At 40.5% G+C, this 24501-nt stretch overlaps 1 protein-coding gene across 1 annotated transcript in view; it reads left to right on the forward strand.

The window, feature by feature from the left end:
• slit3 (slit homolog 3 (Drosophila)) overlaps positions 1 to 24501 on the forward strand; it is a 303620-nt gene that overhangs the window by 263001 nt on the left and 16118 nt on the right. Inside the window, 11 exon segments of the mRNA XM_051954454.1 lie at positions 807 to 878; positions 4410 to 4481; positions 4582 to 4664; positions 4967 to 5047; positions 6888 to 7012; positions 10205 to 10302; positions 15500 to 15639; positions 18917 to 19010; positions 20419 to 20556; positions 21101 to 21341; positions 23149 to 23279. Coding sequence (XP_051810414.1) covers positions 807 to 878; positions 4410 to 4481; positions 4582 to 4664; positions 4967 to 5047; positions 6888 to 7012; positions 10205 to 10302; positions 15500 to 15639; positions 18917 to 19010; positions 20419 to 20556; positions 21101 to 21341; positions 23149 to 23279 — 1275 coding nt within the window.

Consider the following 24501-nt stretch of genomic DNA (forward strand, 5'->3'; position numbering starts at 1 on the left):
ATCTACTGTCAGTCCCAGATAGCATCACTAGAACACTTTGTGCTGAACACCTTGCCTCAGCACACCTTTCCAAGAGTTGAAGGTAGAGATGGACAAGTGTGTTTCACTTGCCATCTATAATTTTAAGTTGATTTATGAATTCTCAGACTACTTTCTCAAACTTCTGTGCCACTAGACTAGAAAGTTTTTTTTTCGATTTTACATTGTGGAGCATCATGCTGAGAACCAGTGGTCTTGGCTACTATCTTGTCTGTTAGTTTCTTCAGATCATTATCTGGGTCTGTTATGAGTTAAGTTAAAATGTTAGTAGCACCCTGAAAGAATCAACTTCATTATTTGACAAAGATCACAATTCTGTCCTTAAGCTTTTGTCCTCTTCCATGTAATTCATTGCCAAACTTAACTTTTAATTCATTAGCAGTTTTAAAAAAAAAGAAAGAAAGAACTGTGGTTTGGGAGTTTGACTTTCCAAAAGCCTCAGATTTGCCTCTGGCAATCTCTTTTTCCCCCTTTCTAATTTTCCTTCTTCATTTTAAATGTGCGTCTCCTGTTGACTTTTCCTTGTCTGACCTGCGGTGGTTTAAGGTTCTGTACTTTTTGTAAGTTTGAAGCCAAACCTGCTGTGTCACCCCTCGTGTCTGCCTGTCTCTCCTTCATACTTTCATTTTTGTATAACCAGGGATTTGGTAAAAAATACAAGATGAAAATATCCGAAATTAGTGTGTCCAAGAAAATGTTATGGGAAAAAGCACATCCTGAGGTGAAGAATAAACCTTGTGACTTTGTTTGTGTCCTTTGTGTTCCAGCATCCTGAGTTACAACCAGATTCGCTGCATCCCCGTCCATGCCTTCGACGGGCTCAAGTCACTTCGCCTGCTGTGAGTAGCAAGTTTCATCCTCAAGTGCCGCAGTGGATTCAATATTAAACACTCCCCTTTGCTAGTTATATTACTGAGCTAAATCAAAGTTTAATCACTCCCCTGATTTCAGGCCAAGTGCCATGTTAAGACCCAGTTGCAAAATGAGTCGCAGTCATGCAATCATTTGTTGTTTCAGGGTACTAAAAGAGATAAAAGTGACAATCTCTCATTTCTTGAATACTCCCTCGCCGTCTGCATGCTCTGGCCTCTCTCTCTGTCCCTCCTCCATCCATCCTCTCCTCCTGTTCTCTTTCTCCGCCCAATGTTGTGTTTGATGAATCGACCTTCAGCCTCTGTTTCTCTCAGTCATCCATTTGGTTGTCCACCCTCTGTCTCACAAACCCACATGCATGCGCACACACAATGCGCATGTGGATATTCCTGTCTGACCATCACCACAACCACATACAAGCAGCTGCACGTAACACAGCATAGCATATATAAACTACATTTGTGGTGCACACGATACTGTGATCACATTCAGACAGATTTCCACATGCAGCAGGATTCACTCTTGTTTCTTACGTGTTTCATGTGTGGTAATGTTTGATGATTTAACTGGAATACTTGGTATATTAAATAATTGAGATTAGCACCTCTATTTTAGTACGATGGAGGTGAACAGTATTTCTCTATTTATGAGGAGGAAATTGGTCGCTTCAGCATTTTTTCTAACAGTCTGATAATCTCCACCTGGATTCATTTTTGTAGAAGAAAGTCAGGAAACTGTACAAAAATAAACATAATATTATGTTTTCAGCTTTTGTTGTGAGAGCTGTTTTAAAAATAAGACATCACCTATAATCACAGAAACAAGGCTATTTTCCATTTTTGCTTCACTGAGAAGTATATTCTAAGGGACGTTTACTTTCTACACTGTCTACACGGTCTGGTTGTGAGTCTAAAATGTTGTTTTTTGGTTCAAAATCCAAAATATTTCATTACAATGCCAGTAGCAGTGTTGAGGTTGCAACCTGTCCAAGGGAAGTTGAGTCCCGATACAACTAAGGCTTCTCTTTTACATTTTAAAAGAAACTTTTTTCTCACTAAAAAATAAGACTCTGACATTGTAGGAATGGAAATTTGAAAATGACACATCAGCTCAGGAGACGGGTTTACACCTAATGTGGGATCTTTATTATTAGACATTAGTTTTGTTTTTTACTTGTTTGAGGTTTAGGCAGCAAAGTTAGAAGGTTAGATTGAGGAAAATGCCATTGTTTTTGGTTTAAAATACAACGCTTTGACAACATCCCCCATTCTCCAGGTTTTTAGGGTGTTGAGTTCTACCTCATCTGATCGGTTGGCAAAGAAAAGAAGTGACAGCAAATCCAGAAAATACGTTGCAGAGATGTGTTGATTAGAAGCGTATTTGTGACACAAACGAACATAAAGCCTGAGAAAAAAGTTTTAAAACGTAATCGAAAACACAATTTAGTTGTATAGAAATGCAACTTTTAGAAGACAAGGCTGGAGGCTGAGAAGCTTGGTAACACTAATGGCTCACAATTAAAAAGGCAAAGATCTGTTTGTGGAGTTTCATTTGCTAACTTTCAGCTTGAAATCGGATGGAGTAATGATTAGAGAGACCTGCTGCTTTTACCAAGTTTTATTCTCTGCAGTTATTTCTTCCTAAACTTTGGCCACCACCGTTTGTTCTGACAGAAAAAGTCAGTGTTTCACCCTCTGAGAAGCCCGCTTTGCTTTCGGCCCTTTTCTCTGAGCTGTGTATCGACTGTATTTCTTATGAGGCTTTCACCTTGCAGAAGTTTAGTGATCACTTTTTTTTTTTATTCTTCCCTCCTTTCTTCCTTTCATTTTGGTTGATGTTGCCGTGGGGACTGATCCCTCTCTGCCCCCGCATAGCAACTGGTTGCCAGGCAGCCATCACTGTCACTTCCTCATTACCCACAACCCCCTCTGGGCCAGTTTTGCGCGGGGGCTGTTAGACCACCATACGTAGACGCACACAAACAGACACGCACACAAAGCATTTAAAGGCATTAAGTAAAGACACAAGCACAAAATTTGAGAGATCAGGACACGCACACTAATCTGTGCACGTGTACGCTCACATGTACACAAGCTGACCTGAACATGCACACACTGACTGATGCACACACACACACACACACACACACACACACACACACACACACACACACACACACACACACACACACACACACACACACACACAGGCGCACACAGTTTTCCAATAGTGGTGGTTTGATAGCTGTCCCCTGCTACAGCCCTTCGCTCTAATGGAATGTGAACTTATATCCAGCAGGCACCACACTCAAATGGATCGACACAAAGGACACACACACACACACACACACACACACACACACACACACACACACACACTGAAGCCTGTGAGCCCTTAGAGACAAAAGTTTCAGACACACACACACATAAACATGCATGACAACCGAAATGCACAAAGCATAAACACACATGCTCGTATCAATACACATCACAGCCTGCAGTTTGTTCCTGTGACACAAAGATTTTCAACAAGCGTGTGCGCACACACACACACACACACACACACACAGAGACACACATCACACTCTGCAGTCTGCTAGATGACCAGATGAGACAGTTTCTATTCCATTCAGAGACCAGAACAAGCTTTATCGCCCAACAATGAGAATAAGCTTTCTGTTTATTTTGTGTTATTCTCTCATAAATATTTTATTTATTTTCCATTATAGAGAGGGATGATGGCGTGTCTGCAGCTCAGAAACCGAAAATAAATTTAAATAATTTAGCGTGCAGCTAGTCAGGGTTAGACTGGTGTATCAACTTGCTCCAAATCCAGTGTTAGGCAGCTGGGTAGTCGCTTCCATTCAGGTCTGATACGATGGAAATGATGTAGAAGGTTTCTTTGGGTATTCATTGTTACAAAGTCAGTAGTGCACTGTTCTCTGGGGGTAGGCCTTCAAGATTTTGATCACAGGGGAATAACACATACCTTACCATGGAACAGCTGAGCAGCCAATTGGTCCCTTAAAAAAGGTGGAACACATATAAAATGTCTTTTAATTCCCACACCGTTCACTTGTTTTGGATGTAAATACCCTCAAATTAAAGCTGAAAATCTGCACTTAAAGCACGTCTTGTTTGTTTCCTTTCAAATCCACTGTGCTGGTGTACAGAGCCGAAATGCTGAAAATTACGTCAATGTCCAAATATTTATGAACCAGACTGCATATAGGCAAGTCACCTGATACTAACAGCTGTAACAATAACAGAGGCAACGTTAGTCATGAGTGTAGGTGTTGAAAGCACTTCCACATTCTTCTCCTTTCTGAAAACAGCTAGCGTGATTACAAAGAAACATTCAGTGCCTAATCAAATTAATTACCTACACAATAAGCTGAACAACAGGTCAAAAAGTGACTTTTTAAATTTGTAACAAGGTCACAGTTGTAATTCATATTCATGCGCGCTCTTGTTTTGCTCTCTATTTCTCCTCTGCAGGACTCTCCATGGAAACGACCTTTCAACTATCCCAGAAGGAGCTTTCAACCACCTGACCTCTCTCTCCCACCTGTAAGGACAAACCATGTCTCTGTTTGTCTTCTGCTGCAGGTTCACTCTTCAGTATGTGCATCTGAGGACTGAATATCTGTTGCTTTTTATTCGTGTCCAGGGCTCTTGGTGCAAACCCCCTGTACTGCAACTGTGACCTCCGCTGGCTTTCTCAGTGGGTCAAGGCCGGCTTTAAAGAGCCTGGTAAGAAATCACGCGATATGCTTTTGAAGTACTTGTATTCAAAATTTGATGTCTTCATTCGCAGACATCGGATATTCTGCCTGTGTAGATTCTCAGTCATCCAGGAGCTAGGAGCTTCAATGAAAAAGAAACTGCACTTTTCTTTTAGGTTTTGAAAATGTTTCACTTCTCATCCAAGAGCCTTCTTCAGTTCTAACTCATAATTCCACTTGTTTTTCTGCTGAAGCTCCTATTATCTGATATTATGTGTAACACAAACGTCAGACTGCAGTATTCTGGTTTCTGATAAACTGTGGTTTTAGGCATTGCTCGTTGTACTGGACCTCCTGACATGGCTGACAGACTTCTGCTCACCACACCACTCAACAGATTTCAGTGTAAAGGTAAGTGCTCCCCTTCCATTGTGCTTTCTTATATCCTTACACATCAATTCTGACCTGTTTTAGCTCCGTCTGATCTTTAGATTTAGACCAAGGGACCAGGTGTAAATATTTCATTGCAATGTTTTAGGCTGTTCACGGTCTGCGCAATTTATCTCCCTTCCACTATTCTGCGTTTTGGCTAGACAGTCTGAAAGCCAACGTTTAGACTTTGCCCCAGTCTCAGGGTGAATATCGGGGTTTCGTGTGAGGAGAGCTGCTGGTTAGGTCGTGTTTACGAGATAACGTGCTTTGCAGATCGGTGGCTTCTAAGAAGATTTTGAGTTTTTGTCTTTCTATGTGTGTGATGATTCTCAGTCATCCGGGTCACTGTATTTAAGTGCTAACACAAAAACAACTGGACTTGCTTGGGTTTCTTGAGGACACATGTGAGTCAGTGAGTCACCCGTCCATCGTGTGAGTCATTGGTGTCTTTGAGGTCATGCGTGAGTCTGTTTGTGTGAGCTGTTAGGTAGGAATGATGGAATTTAAAACCCAATTATATTGTTTTAAGTCAGCAACTTTAGTCCCTTTTAGACATGCACTTCTTTCCATTAGTCTGACAGCATCTGAACATGTTGGTTTTGTGACTTAATGTGCCCCCTGTTCACCATTTCATGCTTTCCATATTGGCATGTCCACAAGTGACTCCTTTGTGAATGTCCACATGTTGCACAACATTTTTGGCCACCTGGACTGTACATGTGCTAAATGGTGCTGAAAACAAATGTTTTTTAGAAGATGAGACTGTGCATGGAAATTCACACCTTTATAATTCATCATGTAAATCGCTATAATTGAAGTAATCCCAACCGGTCTTTGGAGGAGCTTTGATTTGTTCTTGCATTCAATGATTATGCCTAAACATATATACTAAAATCATGTTCTGTGTCTGACTACTGTGCTTAAAACATCTAAAGAATAATCCCTTTGGCACAGTGTTTCAGCCCCAATCTGTTACCAGCTGCTATATTTTGTAAAAAAAAAAAAAAAAAAAAGCTAAATCACAGCCAGTTTTTGATGTGCAGACACACACATACCTTTACTATTGTAGTATGAACAGAACCATGTGTGCATCCACTGTCCATGTTTAAAGTCAGTTTAAAGCTGCTTAAACATGTCAGACAAAACTGACTGAAAATCAAGCCTTTAGCTAGCAGAATCAGCTCAGTATTTTTTCAGAGAGGTTTGTCTCGGTTCATAGAAATTTTTAAAAAGTGCCTTTCCTCTCAGTTGTATTTTACTCATACAGAGGAGAGAACAGAAGCAGCAGAGCTCTAGTATCAGCTGCTGCGGGGCTCCCTGCTATCAGATCAGAGGGGGAAAGGGTTGAAAAGTGAACTTTTTACACACAGAAGACAACCTGTAGTGATTTGGTGCACAAAGAATAAAACTGCATTGCATGAGCACTGTTAGCTGTGCGTCTGTGGTCGAAAAATTGTACAGCAAGGTTGTCCAGAAAGTGAGATTATGCAGTGGGGTGTGACTCCAAACTCTTCTAGAGCTCCAGAGGTTTCTCTCATCATCACATGGAATCAGATCTGCTCTTCGTCTTACTTCGATGTGCACTGGTCTCTGATACAAATCACATTTATTGCTCTCTTAAGCACTTGCTTTTCTTATGTAAGGCTTATTCTCAGTACACCCCATTAAGTGAGGTCTGTGGGAACACTTTTTAGCGCTGGGTGCCTGTATATAAATACATTTGCCTTCAGTGCTTTTATTTGCTCCATTTCTGTCTTCTCATCAACGTCCGCCCTCTCTTCTTTCTCTCATCTGGTTGTGTTTGTGTTATCTTACATAGGTCCGGTGGATATAAGCCTGATGTCCAAGTGCACCCCCTGCCTGGCAGCACCCTGCCAAAACAATGGCACCTGTGTGTCTGATGCTGTTGGATCTTACCGCTGCACCTGTCCATATGGATTCAAGGTGAGAAACCGAACAACAGCAGTGTGAGACACTTTCAAGTGAAATAAGGCTGCTGGATGTAACTTTACAGGCTCAACAAACTCACTGTCCTTAGTATGGAAACAAAAAGGAACATTTTAATGCATTATCTTTTTTTAGTCAGTGGGCGCTCTAATGTGTTATTTGATTAGACTTTGATTAGACTCTGTTATGGTCCTGTCACAATTTATATTGTCTCTCTTATTGAATAGTTATTAGGCCCATCAGCTCTGCTGTCCTCTGCTGTTTGTTGGAAACATTTCCAAAGTGATTAATCAAAATATATTTTAGCAGGCGTAGAGGCAGGAGGAATCAGCCCTTAAACTCGAACTATGTTTACCTCATGTGTTATTGATTCCCTCTACCGCCTACATTCACTGTCAGTTCACTGGCCATTATTTTGTGGTTTTGCCGTATTTCAAAGCTTTTGAATCATGGTGTCCAGCACCAGCTCCTAGATGGATAGCCATGCTGCATAAGCCTGCGGTATTAGCAGTATTATCAGGCTTAACTCTGGCCTTGTATGCATAATGTATCTACCTGTCCATCAATAGAGGAATGATGATTGGAGCTGGCTGCTCTGGAGATACCGATCAAAAGATGAAGGGCGATATATCCATCTGTGTCTGTACCTCGGCATTCAGAAAGAAATGCAAATCTACTGCTGAAAGGGAAATTTGGATATGTGTGGGGGATATATGTGAACAGGTATGTGTGTGCACTGCAGTAGTGTGTCACATTAACTTTTTTTTTAAATGTAGGTTTGGGGTGAAGCAGCAGCAGGAATCTCACCTCCTGTGTCCTTAAAAATGAACTTCTACACAACTAAGCTGCATTTTCTGCTACATTTTAAGGGAAATTAACCACAAAATCAACATATCTTTGCCATTTACTTCAGTGATTTGCTGTCCATCCTTTTCAGTCAGCCAATCATTTACTAGATCAGACTTCTGATCCTGGCAACCAAAAGAATGGAGAAGTAGCTTCAAATATTTAGTGAATGGCTCAAATTTTAAGCCTCAATGGGATATTTTCATAAACCTAACCAAGTAGTCTTTTGTTGCCTAAATCAAACCAAACCAAACAGTCATCCATTATCTATGCATCACACTGACTCAGGGCAAAGACAGGGGGCACATAGAGAGTCAAACAACCGAGCACAATCACATTCACACCAACAGGCAACTTAGAATCACCAATTAACCTCAGCATGTTTTTAGATGGTGGGAAGAAGCCTGCACAGTGAGAACATGCATACTCCACAGAGAAAGATCCCAGGCTGAGACGTGAACTGAGGATCTTTTAGCTGTGACGCGACGGTGCTAACCACTAAACCACCGTGCTCCCCCCCCCCCAAACCAAACAGCAAGTGAAAATCATGGTTGAAATGATTCCAGTCAGGATGTTAACTCCAGTCTCTTGGGTGAAAGTCCTGTTTTTTCCATCTTCGCTCCAACATCCGAAAGTGGACTCTGTGGCCATTTAAAAAGTGGCAGAGTTTCAGGGAGACAATATGTTTCTTTCTAAATGTAAATCGGAATGCAGTTTAGCTGGATAAAGCTGTCATTTTGTGAAACAGGGTTGGAATAATTTATATATTCTACAAATCCAAAGTGCTTGAAACTGGTGTACAGGGCAGTATGTGTGCTCATCAGCTTACCCTCTACTTCTATGTGTATTGAGATCATTGGGCTCAAGACTCTGAAGGAGATTTTGAGTACGTGTGTTAGTGTTTATTTGTTTGTGTACCTGTCTGTATGTGCACTTTAAAAATACACTTCAGGTCTCATGAGAGCACACACCTCATAACCTTTGGGCTTTTACAGGAAGACAAAGCCTTAGTCTTGCTTTTAATTAAAACATTACTTGCCAAGGTCACAGACTGGGAAAAAGGGACTGTTGGAGTGTGTGTGTGTGTCTGTGTGTATGTTTTTCTTTCTGCGCTAGTGTCCACTGGGACGACATTAATTAAAATGTGTTAAAGGAATCAAAGAAGAAGCAGCAAAGAACAAAAGAGGGAGAGAGAATTAGAATGGGGGGGGGGGACCGGAAAGGAGTGAGGGAAATTTCACTGCAGGAGTGAGAAAGGTGGAGGCAGAAGGAAGGAGCGAGAAATATAAAAAGAAGGGCAGAGATGGTGGGAAAACAAATCTGCAAAATGCAAATAGCGAGGAAGAGGGCGAGGTAGAAGGAAATACAAAGTGCTACCGTGAAAGAGGGAAGGAAATAATGAAGATGGATGGAGATTGAAAAATCAAGAATAAACATCTTCTTTCAGACTTTGATCAAAGGAAGTGGGTTTGTTAGCGGCCAAAGGTTTTTTTTTGGTTTGAAATTAAAACTATCGCTGCAGGGATGGATGTGGACAGGGAGTGTGTGTGTCTACGTGTGTGTGTAGGACTCTGATACATGATACAGTTAATGGTGAAAGCTGTTTATTCAGGTGTGCAGTAGGAAAAGCAATGAATCTCAGAAGTACATTTGTCGTGTCCACATGCGTTCGTATATTGTGTACATTTATGGATTTGTACATTTGTTCAGCTGATAATTGTTTAGGCTTTTGTGTAAGAGAGAGGGAGAAAATAGAAAATAAAACAATAAGAGCTCATTGTTGAAGTTGAGCAGTTATTTAAGAAAGCTGTATTTTTTATTTAACAGCCAAATTAGATTTATTCAGTCCTCTCTTTCTGCAGGCTATCTCCTTTCACTGCACCTAAAATATTCAAAGCCTTCCTAAAAAGGAGAATTACAAGTGCACAAAATCGGATAACTGTCGGAACTGTATGCAATAGAGACAAAAGACCTATTTTGTTGTACTTTTTATAGGAAAACACCTGCAGATGACATTGTCACCCTGTCAATGGTTGGATTTTATTAATAATGTTCTTTTTGTAACATTTGGGGTCAGTGTTTTTGAATGATTGGTTTTAATCTGTGTGTAAAACATAAAATGCACATGGTTGCAATAGCTGTTTTGATATAAGTGAATATAATTTCAGGTTTAACAGGAGAATTGGGATGTTTTACAAGATTTTTTCACTGTCTTGTTGAATGGTGTGAGGAGATGTTAGTAGTGAAGCAGTTTGAACGCAACCTTAGATAGTATCTGTATGAACCTTAAAAGAGTTTGATAATTAACTTCTTTGTCTTTCTTGGTCCTCTCCTCTCCTCCAGGGCCAAGACTGTGAAATACCCATCAACGCCTGTATTAGCTTTCCTTGTTCTAACGGAGGAACCTGCCACATCCAGCCTGGACACGAAGACCACTTCAGGTACAGCAAAGTCTCTGATTAACTGTCATGTTCAAATCTTGCGTTTTTGCAAAGAAATGTGCCAATTGGAATTCAAATTGTGTATTCCAGTTTCTCACTTTAGTTTCGTCTTTATTTGAAACCACTAATAGGACAATTGCATCTCTTCCGTGTGGAATGTAGATGAGGGAGAAAAGTAAAACAAGAGTGAGTCACTTCAGAGAACTCCTTTGCGAATCCATTTAGGCTGCGGGTCAAATCTCATTGCCCTTTCTACCCAGATGCCTCTTTCTATTAGCGGAGACATTTTCAGAACCTCACCCTGTATTCTCATCTAAAGGAAAAATTAACTTTACTCGGCCCCCAGAAATATAGACAGTGTGATTAGAGTGGACAGTCTTGCTTCACTGGACAATGCATTACCCAAGATAACAACTCACTCTGACCTTATGATGTGTTTTCCTGCCTCTGGATGTGTGTGTGTGTGTTGGTGAGGGGGGTTCGACTTGAAGAGAAGAGACATTTCAAAGGAGGAAACTCCATTCAGGTTGCTCATTAAATCCTTGTGCTCTTTCACTCACATCCTGAAATGCTCAAAGGGATGCCTTAAACTTCTGGCCCTGCTCACATCAGTGTTTTCTTTTCTAGTTTTGTGGAAAACTGTTCTCTACACGCTGCCCCAAGCCTGCATTTGATTGAGATTTCTGAATTTTTTGACACATCTCTAAATATACGATGCATAATGTAATTTTAAGATCTTAGAATAAATAATAAGCAGACAAAAAAAATATGTATTGGCTCAACAACAGAAAGTAAAAATGAATGCAGCAGTTTGCATCAATGTGTTTGACTTGCAACAACATCTTGTGAAATTCCGTTCAACCACCATACAACAAGGAGTTGGATGAAATTGCCAACATTTTAAGTTGATCCAAGTAGTATTTTCATCTTATTTAAAGGTAATTTTCAAATGTTATGCGCTTAATTGCTGAATTATGAACATGGGTTTTTGTCATTCCAGTGTAAAGCAGGTACAGAAGGGGATTTAAAATCCTTAACTTAAGATGAAGAAAAGTTAAATTACCGAGCCAGTTTCATTAAGTTGAGCTTGAAATTTGTTTTAATCAATCAATGTAGACTTTTGAGTTTAAATTAAACGCAGTCTTAAGGCAATACATGTACTAACATTACAATGCCATCAAAGTTATGTGTTTAACTAACCCTGCATCTTTACAGAATGCAGCTCAGTTTTACTTCTGTTTCTCTGTTTATTTAATGGAAAATGAAAAAGGGAAAATGCTGATGTGAACATTTACTCTCTGGTATGCGTACAAACGTGTAAATGTTTTGTGAATTGGACCCAGACACTAATAATACTTTGATATTCGGCATTTTAATATGATTGGATTGTGTAAGCCCATAATCCATGAAGTACTTAACCTCTCTATTCGTCTATATTCACCCGGAGAAATCGCACTGCACATGCTTCCTCTGTGTTTTACATTCACACTGTTTCACACATTCACACCTGGGAGCTGCCCGACACAATCACAGTTTTGACTCCTGGCTTCAGAGCAGCTCCATTAGAGACTCCGGGGTTAGAGAGCCTCTCAGCGGTAGTCGTTGAGGGAGTGAAGAGCAGAGCATCAACTCATTTACTTTTCCTATCCATCTTTTCCCAGCTGATCCAGGATCTAAGATCAACTTCTCACACCTCTGGGTTGCTCCTGTGGTTCTCCTTATTGTGGCAGCTTGAAATACTGTAAAATCTCAGGTGGAATTGTTTAGAAAAGCTTCAAAAATTCTTGGTAATGACCTAGCAGTGTGGTCCCCCACCCCATGACTAATACCTTTTGGAGGAAGGAGCTAAAGCAAGAGTGCTGAAATTCTATTTGGAATGTGTGAATGGAGGAAATCGTAGTCGACTGCAGACCAAAAATAATCAAAATGATCAGCAATTGTTTAGAAATGGGATAAATTAAAAGCAGACCATATGCAGTCAGACTTTTTCATGTGGTACGTTTTAAGCAAAACATTCCTTTCACCATTAAATTGAACCAAACCACATCAAATACACAATATTTTACACTATTTAAAAGTCTTTGAAGAACCTAGGATTCAACCTTGATAGTAATATTACATATATTTAAGAAATTAATCTAAATTCAGTCTTTCTGTTTAAAAGCTACCAATACTCTAAATATCTATGTGGGCATAGGTTTCCAGCCTGGGTAATCAGTGCCGCTCCAAAAAGTCCCCTTTTGTCCAAGGCTTGTGACAAATAGCAGATGTAATTGAAACAATTGTCATAAATATCTTTCTACCAGATTTGTCTCCCTCTCGACCTCCTTAACAAGGCCTTTGCCCTTTGAAAGGCCTTGATATGCATCTGGCCTTTAACGTCCTGTGTGGTAATGCTATTAGGGCTCTCTTTACCCTTTATAGATCTTCTCTTAATGGTAATACCAACACAGGTACATACTTGTGCCCTCTGAGAGAGACGGAGAAAGAAAGGGAGGAAGACAGAAAGAGAGGGGAACCAGCCCCTTTGACATTTTAACATGTTATATAATCAGTTGGGGATATTCAATAAGTCCAATTAGCCTTGGTTCTTAGCAGGAATCCATTTGTCAAACTATACTTTAAATGTCAAGACTGTGATTTGATTGGTGGAGCAGTGCTCTCTGACCCTGTCAGTGCCTGCAGTGCTCCTCTCATTTGTATTTCTGTGTGTTTAGTTTCTCACGGGAACATTCCTATCCTAACTCTTTTCTACTTTCTTTCTTACCATTGTGCACATTTTTTTTCTGATTTATCCCTTCATTCTTACTTTTTTCTTCATTCCTTTTCAGTTGCTGCAGATATTAGAAGAACGACTTCCTTTTCTACAAAATTCAACTACATTTAGAATTTTGTAACTCAGGTTGCATTGAGTAATTGAGCATGAAACAATTTCTAAATTTGTAATGAAATGAAATAAAGAATAATTCATATTAGCAGACTACTGAGCATCCACAGCAAACCATGTTGCTGAAACGAGATTTTAGCCCACTATGTTCGGTGTACTCAAAATTCTTGTTTCAGGCGTAATTTGCACAGTTTGGGGTTTTTCCCCCCCCCCTCTGCTGGAAGACTTATCAAATCATGCTTTCTCTGTCCAAAGGGGTACATGCAATGTAAGTTTTGTCATCTACCCAGATTCACAAAGGTCTACATGCAGCCCAAAATGTCTTAAAGTGCAGAATGTCCACACAACTGCAACCACACTGACATGCACAAGAGAAACAAATGCTTGTTATGATGAGAGACTGTAAAAGGATACCCACAGTTTATAATCATTATTTTAAGAATTGTAAATGAAGTTACCACTTTAGGACTTTGGAGGTGTTCTCCCTGTGCATGCATGGGTTCTTTCCAGGTACTTCGACTTCCCCCCACAGTCCAAAAACATGCTGAGGTTAAGTGGTAACTCTATATTTTCTGTAGGTGTGAATGGGAGTGTGTGTGTTTGTCTCTGTGTAGCCCTGTGATAGACTGTCCAGGGCGTCCACTACCTTCGCCCTTAGTCAGCTGGGATGGACTCCAGCCCCCCTGCATCCCTAATGAAAGTTATGTGGTGTATAGATAATGAATAGATGAATGATTTTGGAAGTGCTATCCATAAACAATGCTTAAACACAGTGGGAAGTTCTAAATTCTCCAGAAATCCCATGTTATGCTACCCTCTGTGCTCGACACATCTCAGTAATAACCACCAATCAATCTATAACGAGCTGTGATATCTTTTAAAGTCGTAGTCAGCCTTTCATAACCATCCACTGGAGGACTGTGTGGTTTTCTTTGTTCAGTATGATCTACAATATAACTTCCTGCGTTCAGAGGAATGGGTACATGCTGGAGTAAGAAAAGAACCATGTGAAGGTCCACCATCTCTTTTAAAGTCTGCATTGTTCATGCGAAAACTATGAACTGGCCTTAATTGGCCCATATTTTTACCAATATATGAGCCATATTAGCTTAAAAAGCTCATTATGTCTCAGGTCAGAGTATGTTGTGAAGTCACTCTGCCCCCATGAGGTGAAAAACTGTTCAATCCAGCTTTAGGTGAAGCGTCTGTAAACTGGCAGTCAGACTGGGCGTGGGTTACTAATGACTATCATACGTGAGAAGAGAGAGAGTGAGATAACTGCTGGCATGAAAAAAGGTCTGTGAGGCACCGAAGTTAGATTAGAAATATCAGAGAAAGAGTGAAATGAAAGGAATAAAAAAAAAGCAAAACAGAACTGCAGAGTAAGTTTTACAGGTGTAGGAGTCAGAACAAAGGGTACTGTGTCACAAATAAGCGTGAGTGTGTGGGTTGATAACTGTCACTTGTGCCGAAGCAACTTTCCCCTTTCTTAAACTGTTAGTGTGACCTTGCTGTAAAATTCTTTTCATCTAATAGAAGTAACTCAAGTCAAAGACGTGTAGGAGTAAAATGGGAGTTGTGAGAGAGGGCGAGATGCCGAATGCAGCTGGGATGATGTTTATTAAACTTTGAATGTCTAAGGGTAGTCTTTCTGTTTGTGATCTGTTACAAGGAGGTGACCTGACTGAGATACAAAGGGTGGAAAGGGGTAAGAGATGAATGGCTGGTGAGAAAACAGGAGGGTGAAATGAATCTGAAGAGATGGAGGGTAAAGAGGAGCAGGCTTTGATAATTCCTTTTGAGTAGTCCAGGTGTTAGATAGTGGAAGCTGGAGGAATTCTGACTTCTGATATTTATGAATGAAACATGCCCCAACACAAAAGAGAGAGATGGCACAAATCAAAGTGCAGCATTTTAAAAGGCTCCCTCTAAATTTTAGTGCAGACGAAGCTCGTCAGGACGGGTTAGTGTGCGGGTTTAAACTTTGAACAGCCATGTTAAAATTTCATTTCTGCTATAAAATGAGGCATGAAATGGTGTCTCTTGTTTGACCACTAAATATAGATGCGCTGTGGCTCCAGTGGTATGTAAGAAGCAGCACCGTATGGAGGAAAAGCCACTAGAATACAGATTAAATTGTTTCTCTATAAAGCTCCCTCTTATTGGAGAATTTAAGGGGAAGTGAAGTTGAGTAGCTGATTGATCCGGATGATTGATTTTAATTCAAGTTGTGCAGCAGCAGTGTACGCTCAGATCTGGCCCGCTCATCGTGTAATAACGCACATTTTGTGTGTTTGTATGTGTGTGTAGCTGTGTGTGTCCGCCAGGGTTCGAGGGCCAGCGTTGTGAGATAAACCCCGATGACTGTGAAGACAATGACTGTGAGAACAACTCCACCTGCATCGATGGAGTCAACAACTACACCTGCGTCTGTCCTCCCAACTACACAGGTACACACATATGTCTATACACACACATACGCACACGCACACAACGGCTGTTTCTACACTCAAATATTCCTGAAACCATCCGTCTTTGCCCCTGAGAGACTGGGAGGGTCACCAAGTCCCTCCACTACTACACACACACACACACACACACACACACACACACACACACACACATAGAAAACCATATTTTCCACTTTACTGGATGGTAAGTTAGTAATGGACAGCCTCTCCGCAGTGACCTGAAACTGTTCCTGCAGGAGGTTTAAAGAGTAATCACACAGGAGAGAGAATGAGAGGGAGAGAGAGGGAGGGTGACAGTGAAATGGCAAAGAGGGGCCGTGTACTGGAGGGAAAGGGGAAAATAAACAGAGCCCGGGAAAGGGTAAAGAAAGGGCCGATAAAGGGCAGAAGCAGTGAGAGAGAGAGAGACCTGCCGTGGTGGAGTCCAGCAAGTTGAAGCCAAACTGCTGACTGTGAAGTTAAGTTTTTCTGTTTGTGACAGTGTCCTACACACACACACGCACACACACACATACATCAGTTCCCCTTTGACACTGGATCTCAGTCAATAAACACACACTCACCAGCACTCACACCATGTCATTATCGTTGTTGGCATCGAGAATCGTCACATGCTGCCAGCCACGTTACCACATACAGCTGTTCCACACAAACGCACACACTCACACACAGCTGGTTCCGTTGGCTCCGAACTTCCTCTCAGCTCAGTGAACCGCGGCCTAATCATCAGGTGTCACATTAAGAGGACAGTCCCTCGCTAGTTACTCTGCTTTCTCCAAACTCAGCAACCATGACTGTCGCGTCACATTTACGCCAGAGACAGAAAAGAAATCACAGTTTAATGTTTCAGGACCTTTTAAAGAGCTGATTTAAGGTTTCTAGTGTGTGTGTATAGCAAATTAAATGTCAAACTGCCTTTCGGCTCATGAGAAACATATCTCAAGTGGAATTTTGATCCGTTTTGGTCTCAGGGTGGGGATGGAGTGAAGGTCAGGAAGTCACAGGAACATCCTCGGTAAACACAGATATTCAAATCACATGTGTAGAGTTGTGCCCCACAAAAGGTCAGGTAATCCGTAAATTCCTCAGAAGTAATCCTGTTAGTTCCATAAATACCTATAATGCGTTTTCCGAAGCATATTGCTTTGGATGCGATAAATGTCTAGTTGCAAATCTCTTCTTCTCAGAACTTGATTCAGTTTTCCAGAAGCAATGCTTGCTTATTTTCAAATACTGAATGGCTTTTTTAGTTACCAAACTACACAGCTGGAATGTCAACATTGCGTGTCTTTATTTATCTGCTAAAACTGACCTTTGGAGTAAGACCCTTCTCTACGCTGTTATTATGCTCATAATATTGTCGCAAATCTTGAATGTGTCCCAGTGAGCACTTTAACATTATTTAAACGCCCTCGTGATAATTCACTGGAAAGAAAACACAGATGACTGCAGCTTTTTTTGGCCTCCGATCTATTATCATTAACACTGTCATTATTGCCTTGGCGATCTGTTGTGTTGCTTTATGGAAAAAGCCAGCCAGAGGTCAGTGATCCTGATCCGCAAACTGACCTCCAGTAAAAACAGTGTCACGCAGGGGAGAAAAATTTAAAGGCCACTGGGTACATCATGTCTAAGATGCTTATCTTCTTCAGTAACACTCAATCTCGTCTGTGTATGATGATTATTCTAAGGTATCACAGGTAATCTCATATTGATAAATTAACTTTGGCATTTTTAACTAAGTGTCTGATGTGTGAAATAGTCTCTAAGATTGACCAATTTAAAGCCTCCGCGTGCAGGATTCAGTGGCATCTAGAGGGGAGGTTGCAGATTACAACTAAATGAACCTCTCGCCCCGCACTTCCCTACATTGGGTGATAAACACAGAAAAAATTGCAAAAAGCCTGTTATAGATCTAGCATTTGTTTTTTTGGTGCTAAGAGAGCCTCTACTTCTAAATATAAATGGCTCATTCTAAGGTAAAGAACTATTCTTATATTCAGATGATTGTACATCACAAAATACATAATTAGGAATGCTATATTCCATTACTGCCCATCAGTCCCCCTACATTCGACACACTGGACCTTTACATTCGCTCTCGCAGCACACTTTGTAAAAGAATTTCAGACATCCTTTCCAGCAGATCCAGCAGTGGACTACAGCCCCAAACAGCATGTGTCTAAAAGCGACTTGAGGAGGGTGTTGGAGACAGACAGGGTGGGAGTTAGGCAGCAGGATTAGATTAAAGCAGGCAGAGAGCGATGGAAATGTGCTTGACCTTTCTCAATCCACTCTTCCTTCTTATGACCGGCTTCAGCTACCGGCTTTTACACACACTGTTAACCCATCTCAGCCTTTGAGCATGTAAGTGTGTGTGTGTGTGTGTGTGTGTGTGTGTTCTTGTACTTGCTACATGGTGAGTACCATTTTCTGCATTTAACTATCAAAGTGAGGACATTTTTACAAAGTGAGGACATTTTGGCTGGTCCTCACTTTGAAACAGCCATGTTTGAGGGTGAAGACTTGTTTTTAGAGAACAGGTATGAATTGAGGTTTGGTTAGGGTTAGGGTAAGGATTAAGTTTAGGCAATCAGTTGTGATGGTTAAGGTTAGGGTAAGGCTCTAGGAAATGCATTACGCCTATGGATGTCCTCACTAAGATAGAAGTACAAACACGTGTGTGTGTGTGTGTGTGTGTGTGTGTGTGTGTGTGTGTGTGTGTGTGTGTGTGTGTGTGTGTGTGTGTGTGTGTGTGTGTGTGTGTGTGTGTGTGTGTGTGTGTGTGTGTGTGTGTGCATTTATAGACAGCCTCCACTCCAACACAGCCTATTAGCCCTCTTCTCCATCAGCTCTGAGAAGAAGCTGATAACGCTGTTCCCTGTGTGTCTGCGTGCATGAGGGCTCCCACTGCACATCTGAGGCCTTGAACAAGATATAAACACATATAAATTATCTTTTTCCACCCCCCGTTTTCCTTTTTCTTTGCTTTCTTTTCCACTGTCATTTGAAGCTGCCAGAGAGCGTATGTGAAAAGGTTACACCGGCCCCACCCTCCCATCCATTTTCTTCCTCCATTCTATCTTTCTATTACCCTCACTGCCGACTGCAGTTTTTTTCCTTACTTTTATTCTGAAAATCCTTCATACCTCTTAACCACAAACATTCATTCACTTGTCGATTTAGCTGTACTTCCATGCAAACATTTGTAATGAATAAAGAAAAGAAAAGAAATGTTTTCCCTCTTTGACACCAGGTGACCTGTGTGAGGAGGTGGTCGACCCTTGTCTCACTGGTTTCGATCCCTGTCGGCACGACTCAAAGTGCGTCCATGTTGGCCGCAGTTACAGGTGAGCAGTAATTTTACAGGAGGTCGGCACCTAAAAGGGTCAGAGGTCACATTACTGCAAACGTGTCAGGAGCAGGGAGGTGAAAGAGCTAAAGGTTGACTTGTTTTTGTGACACAAGGAATCAGGGTGATCATTGTTAAAGATTGGTGCCTTCAGACACTAGATCAAGAGGAAATTTGTGCAACTAAAAATGTCATTTTTCATAGAAAATGTATGACTGATTTGGCATAAATTTGATACAGCTTAGTAGAAAAAAAATCTTCAATCTAGAATTTCTGGGTTTTCATGTTTTAACTGTTAGATAATAGGATACTAAAAAAAAAAGCATAAGATATTTTACGAGTTCTAAAATATTATGCTATTAAATGAAAAACAGATTTCAGTCTTAAAAAGTTGAGTAATTTTAAATAAGTTGCATCCATTTCTTTCTGGAGCCACACAGTATACTGTCTTAGTGATCTTTAAACACATGTACATGTAACATAGATTTCCAGCAGCCTATGTAGCAGTAATCTTCTCTTTTCCATCTGAATCCAAAAGTCATTTTGCCTTTGTAGCTGTCACACTTTTACTCACTGTACTCTTTATTTTTGTGTCTTGTCCATGACAAATAGAGAGAACTCAAAAATATCTTCTGTGCAGTATAAAACAATTATAAACCACATAAATCATAAAAATATATAGGTGAATTTCTGTGTATGCCATAGATATTTTATTACTTACATTTCATTTTTACACATTTACCTCCAATCTGCTCTGTGTAAAGCACAGCCTGCAGTTCATCTGAATTTTTTCTTTTGTCTTTTTTTTTTTTTGAAATCTTGTGACTGTTGGTCACAGCTGAGTCACTCGTGTCTTTATGGTTGTGCCAAAGAGTGCAGAATTGTTTGTTTTTATAACAAATGGTTAGAGAAATTTGTATTTTTCCTGAATTAATGAATGAGACATATGGAATAAAGGTGAGTTTGCTTTTCTGAAGGAAAGGAATGTTGAAAAGGCAAGTTGAAAATCCAATGATTCTTTGTGTCTTCACATTTTGTGGTTCTTAATATGTATTTATGTGAAGATTGCATGCTTAAGGGTTAAACATTATCTGTCTAATTGAACTTCTTGCTCTAAATACTGTGGTTAGACGTTTCATGAATGTGGATCTACCCATAGGTGTTTTTTTTCTTATGCACAAATTCAAAATCGATCCTTTCCATGTGGAACTTGGTCAGTGAATAAAAAAGTTTGGCATCCTGCTCAGAAACACTTTAGCAAGGAAAACATGTCGTTACTGAACGTACAAGTTGTAGAAAAGGACCGAGCCTGTCATCTCTTTGTACAGTAAAACATCTGCCATCATGAGACAAAGCTTGTCACCCATACACTCAGTAATCCTGTCCATGTTTCCACGTCGCTCTAGGTGCGAGTGTTTACCGGGCTATGTGGGCCAACACTGTGAGCAGGACTATAATGACTGTCTGGAGAATAAGTGTCAACACGGAGCAGAGTGTGTGGACGCTGTCAATGGCTATACCTGCGTCTGTAAAGAGGGTTTCAGGTGAGAGTCATGGAAACAAATCAGACACAAACACAGTTAAACAGTGCCGGGCCAGACTGGGAGGAGATACAGATGGTACTTCATAATCAGACACTTGACTGTCTCGACCTACTGTGTGCATGAGTGTGTTTGTGTGTGTGTGTGTGTGTGCAGCAGCTGCAGCTCCATGTGGTTAATTATAGCAGAGACTGTTGGCGAGAGAGAAACAAATTCATCACAAGAGACAGAGAGGAAAAAGAGAGGGAGGAAGTCATAGGTGTGCAGGGAATAAACAGAAGAAGAAAACAGAGATGTAAGAAGAGGAAATTTGGGATTCATGGATGATCCAAAGGGAACCAAGTACAATGTGTTGATAAAATGTGTCCATGTCCTTCAGGAATATTGCCCTTCCGTCTTTACCAGTGCAGTCTCAGAAATGTATTTCGATGAGACAAATGACAGAACATGTGCTCAACAACTTTTATGAGAGGATACAGACACAACAAATCACCCAATTAAAGTTCCATGAATAAGTTATCTTCTGCTTAATCTTCTCCTCCCACAGCGGGCTGTTTTGCGAGAACCCTCCGCCAATGATCTTGCTGCAGACGAGCCCGTGCGACCAATCGGACTGCCAGAACGGCGCCCAGTGCCTGGTGGTTGCTGGGGAGCCCATCTGCCGCTGCATGCCTGGTTTCTATGGCAACAAATGTGACAAGATGGCCACCGTTCACTTCCTGGGTCGCGATGGGTATGTGGAGCTGCCAGGCGCGAAGCTCCGTCCGACTGCTCATATTTCATTACAGGTAGAGTTAACCTCTGGCTTCTGTCCACGCACTGTCGCTCTTTTTAAGTGCAGAAACCGTGTGGTTAACAGATATTTAGAGAAAAGCTTTGACATAAAATTTTATTATTTATATAAATCTCCTTAATAGCCTGCTTTCCTAAGGAACAGAGAAACCCTAAAGTTTACCTTGTATAATGTGTCAGTGTTTGAAAGTCCAAACCCATATTCTGTAGCAGTCCTCGGAAAACTGCTTGAAATAGAGCCATGAGTCGTCCGAATGAAGCCTATAGAGTTGCACAACTTAGTGCCGACGAAGCAAAGCAAACATCTGCTGCACCCTCTGTTTCCATCGCACACTGAGCGCTGTGCACACACACACACACGCTCATTCACACTGACCAAACATTTTGGACACCTGAGATTTAAATCCTACTGGAGACATATTTTCCTCCTTTTTGGGCATAAGAGTGTAAGTATAAGCAAAAGAGAAACATGAAAAGGAGGGCAGTCTAATGATATTTACCACCTGTTTGGATCGATGTGAACATGTGTGTGTGCACGTGTGTGCGTGTGCGCTTCTGCGTTCTTGCCAGGAGCTTTCAATGTCAGTGCCAAGGCTGTTAAAACTCCACCAAGAGGCCTTGACTCAGAGAGAAAACCAAAAAAAGAGAAAAGAATGAAAGGGCCACAGCACTTCATAAATCACTGTATGCTTTTTTCTCTTTCTTTCTTTCACTTCTTCTCTCTGTTCTTTCATTCTACATCCCAGTTTTCTGTTCACCCACTTTTCTGTATCTCACTCTCCTCTTCCACCCTCCTCCTCTCTCTCTTTGTTCTCTACATCTCTGCCTTGGTTTCTCTTCTTCGCCGGACTCGCTCTCTTTTCCTTGCAGCTTGTTAGCAGGTGTTGACTTGGCTATGCTCCATTGACGCCAGAGTGTTAAGTGCTTGGCCCCGTGGCCCCATTTCCACTTGCTAGTTAGTTAGCGCTTAGCGGAGCACGCGAGCAAGTGTGACATGCCAAGTGTGTCTCTGAGAGAAGGAGGCGCGAGTCACCTTTTTTAGAGACGTGTGTGGAGGGATTCAATTATTTTACTTCATCTTATTAGAGTTCTTTAGCAGTGTGACTGTACAAATGATTTTTGTTCCATCTGCAGCTGATTTTGATACGTACATACAACACTTGAAACTAAATGTAAAAACTAGCCTAGTACCAAGTTAGGTGTATTTCCAGACAACTGCTGGTAAAGAAGTCTAACACAGTAGTTACCAAAACCTGTCACTGTCACGTACATGTGCTGTAGAACTGTACAGATCAATATTAGTAAGTGGTCAATTTATTTGTACCTGAACAAAGTATAACAGAAATACAGGAGGGGAGATTTTCAATGACTGAACAGCAGCCAACATTACTAAGAAGCTACTTTATAATTAGTGCTTAAAATAAAAAGTCATAACTGGGTTCATTTATGTCCTTATTAGCTCATTATAATGTTTTACTCAGATGAAATATCTCAAACTATGTGACACTCTTGAGATCTATTTAAGGTTTTATCAAAAAAAAAAAAAGTAGAGATATGATTTAGGAAGTCCATTCATATCTTCATTTTAAACCAGGATTGCACCCAAATTATTAAATCACCCAATGAAAATAAGTTATCACAGACAGTCAACTTACTGTATTGTCAAATCTCACAACCAATATGATGATGTATTTTTGACCGCCTGACCTCTGAACTTACGATAGTAATTTACTTTTTGAAATGTCACCAGTTAGCATCAGCTTAAAATACTTCTGTGTTGCTTCTGTATTTTTGTTTGTGCAGGTGGCTACAGATAAAGACAATGGTATTTTGTTGTACAAGGAGGACCATGACCCGCTGGCGTTAGAGCTTTATCAGGGACACATAAGGCTCATTTATGACATCGCCAACTACCCACCAACCACTGTGTACAGGTAGGTCACGCACTACAAACTACTCCATTTTTAATTACAACTTGCTGTATTCATAAAGTCACTATTTTATTCTGAAGGTCAGGTTTTAACATGGTTTAAGTGCTTTATATGTAAAAAAGGAAAGAAAAATCCTCCCTCTTGTAACTCACTTATGGAAGCATACATTAATGTACTCTTACTTGTAAATGCTTCTTTTGAAATCAGCCCAATTTTCGATTTAATTTCATTTTAATATGCTATAAAACATACTCTGATGTTGCAGAGAATCAAGGTAGTTTAAGTGCACTTAATAATTGAAAAGCACATCCCCACATACCCGCTCACAGAAAAATGTTCAGAAAACACAATTCAATTACAAAAGTTCAGCAGAGGTTAAAGATAAAAAAAACTAAAACACTTTCTTTTACTCACACAGACATATATATATATATATATATATATATATATTGCATCCACTGAGCAAAGTCACTGTACTCTATTACAATTACAAGATTAAAAGTTAGTTTCAGATTAGTGCAAGAGTGCTCAAGAATACACTCAAAATCAGTGTATGTACACGTACGACACGCATACATACACTAAGGTTCCAAGGATGCAAAGACTTTTCAGTAGGTGCTGATTTTGGCAGCGCGCACACAAATCTATCAGCATATTCTCCCTCCCACGCACAGTAAGAGATCCATATCGGAGCGCTTTCCTCTATAAACAAACATGAACTGAGAAAAATTCCTCTACAGTCAACTAGATAGTCGCGTCCCTGAGTTAAACACACCAAAAGTCTCTCTTGTTAAAACTTCAAACAGTGGAAACAAACGCCCTCATTCACTGGTGTAAGCCTTTAGATTTTATAGAATAAACCTTTACAGTCTGATCAGGTTGGGCCTGCTATGGTAAGCTGTGGAAACAGCAAAGGTAATCCAGGAAAAGAAGATGATAATGTCTTCAGTAGTTACATATTGGACAAACCATTAGGGGGCTTTATGCAGCACAGGAAGAAGTCTTACAATATAACAAAACATGATGACAAAGGTAACACTTTTTGACAAATAAATGCACTGGATACAAAAACTAATGACACACCGAGCTGTCAAAATGTACTCATTTAAGCAAATATGTCATAAATAGTTTCCTTGATGCTTCCAGGGCATATTAAGGCAGTTTTTCCTGTTTTATTTGGTCATTTAATCCACTGAGATGTAGCCTAATATCTCCTTGAAAAAAA

Source organism: Acanthochromis polyacanthus, chromosome 10, assembly GCF_021347895.1.
Source record: "Acanthochromis polyacanthus isolate Apoly-LR-REF ecotype Palm Island chromosome 10, KAUST_Apoly_ChrSc, whole genome shotgun sequence".
Lineage (NCBI taxonomy): Eukaryota > Metazoa > Chordata > Actinopteri > Pomacentridae > Acanthochromis > Acanthochromis polyacanthus.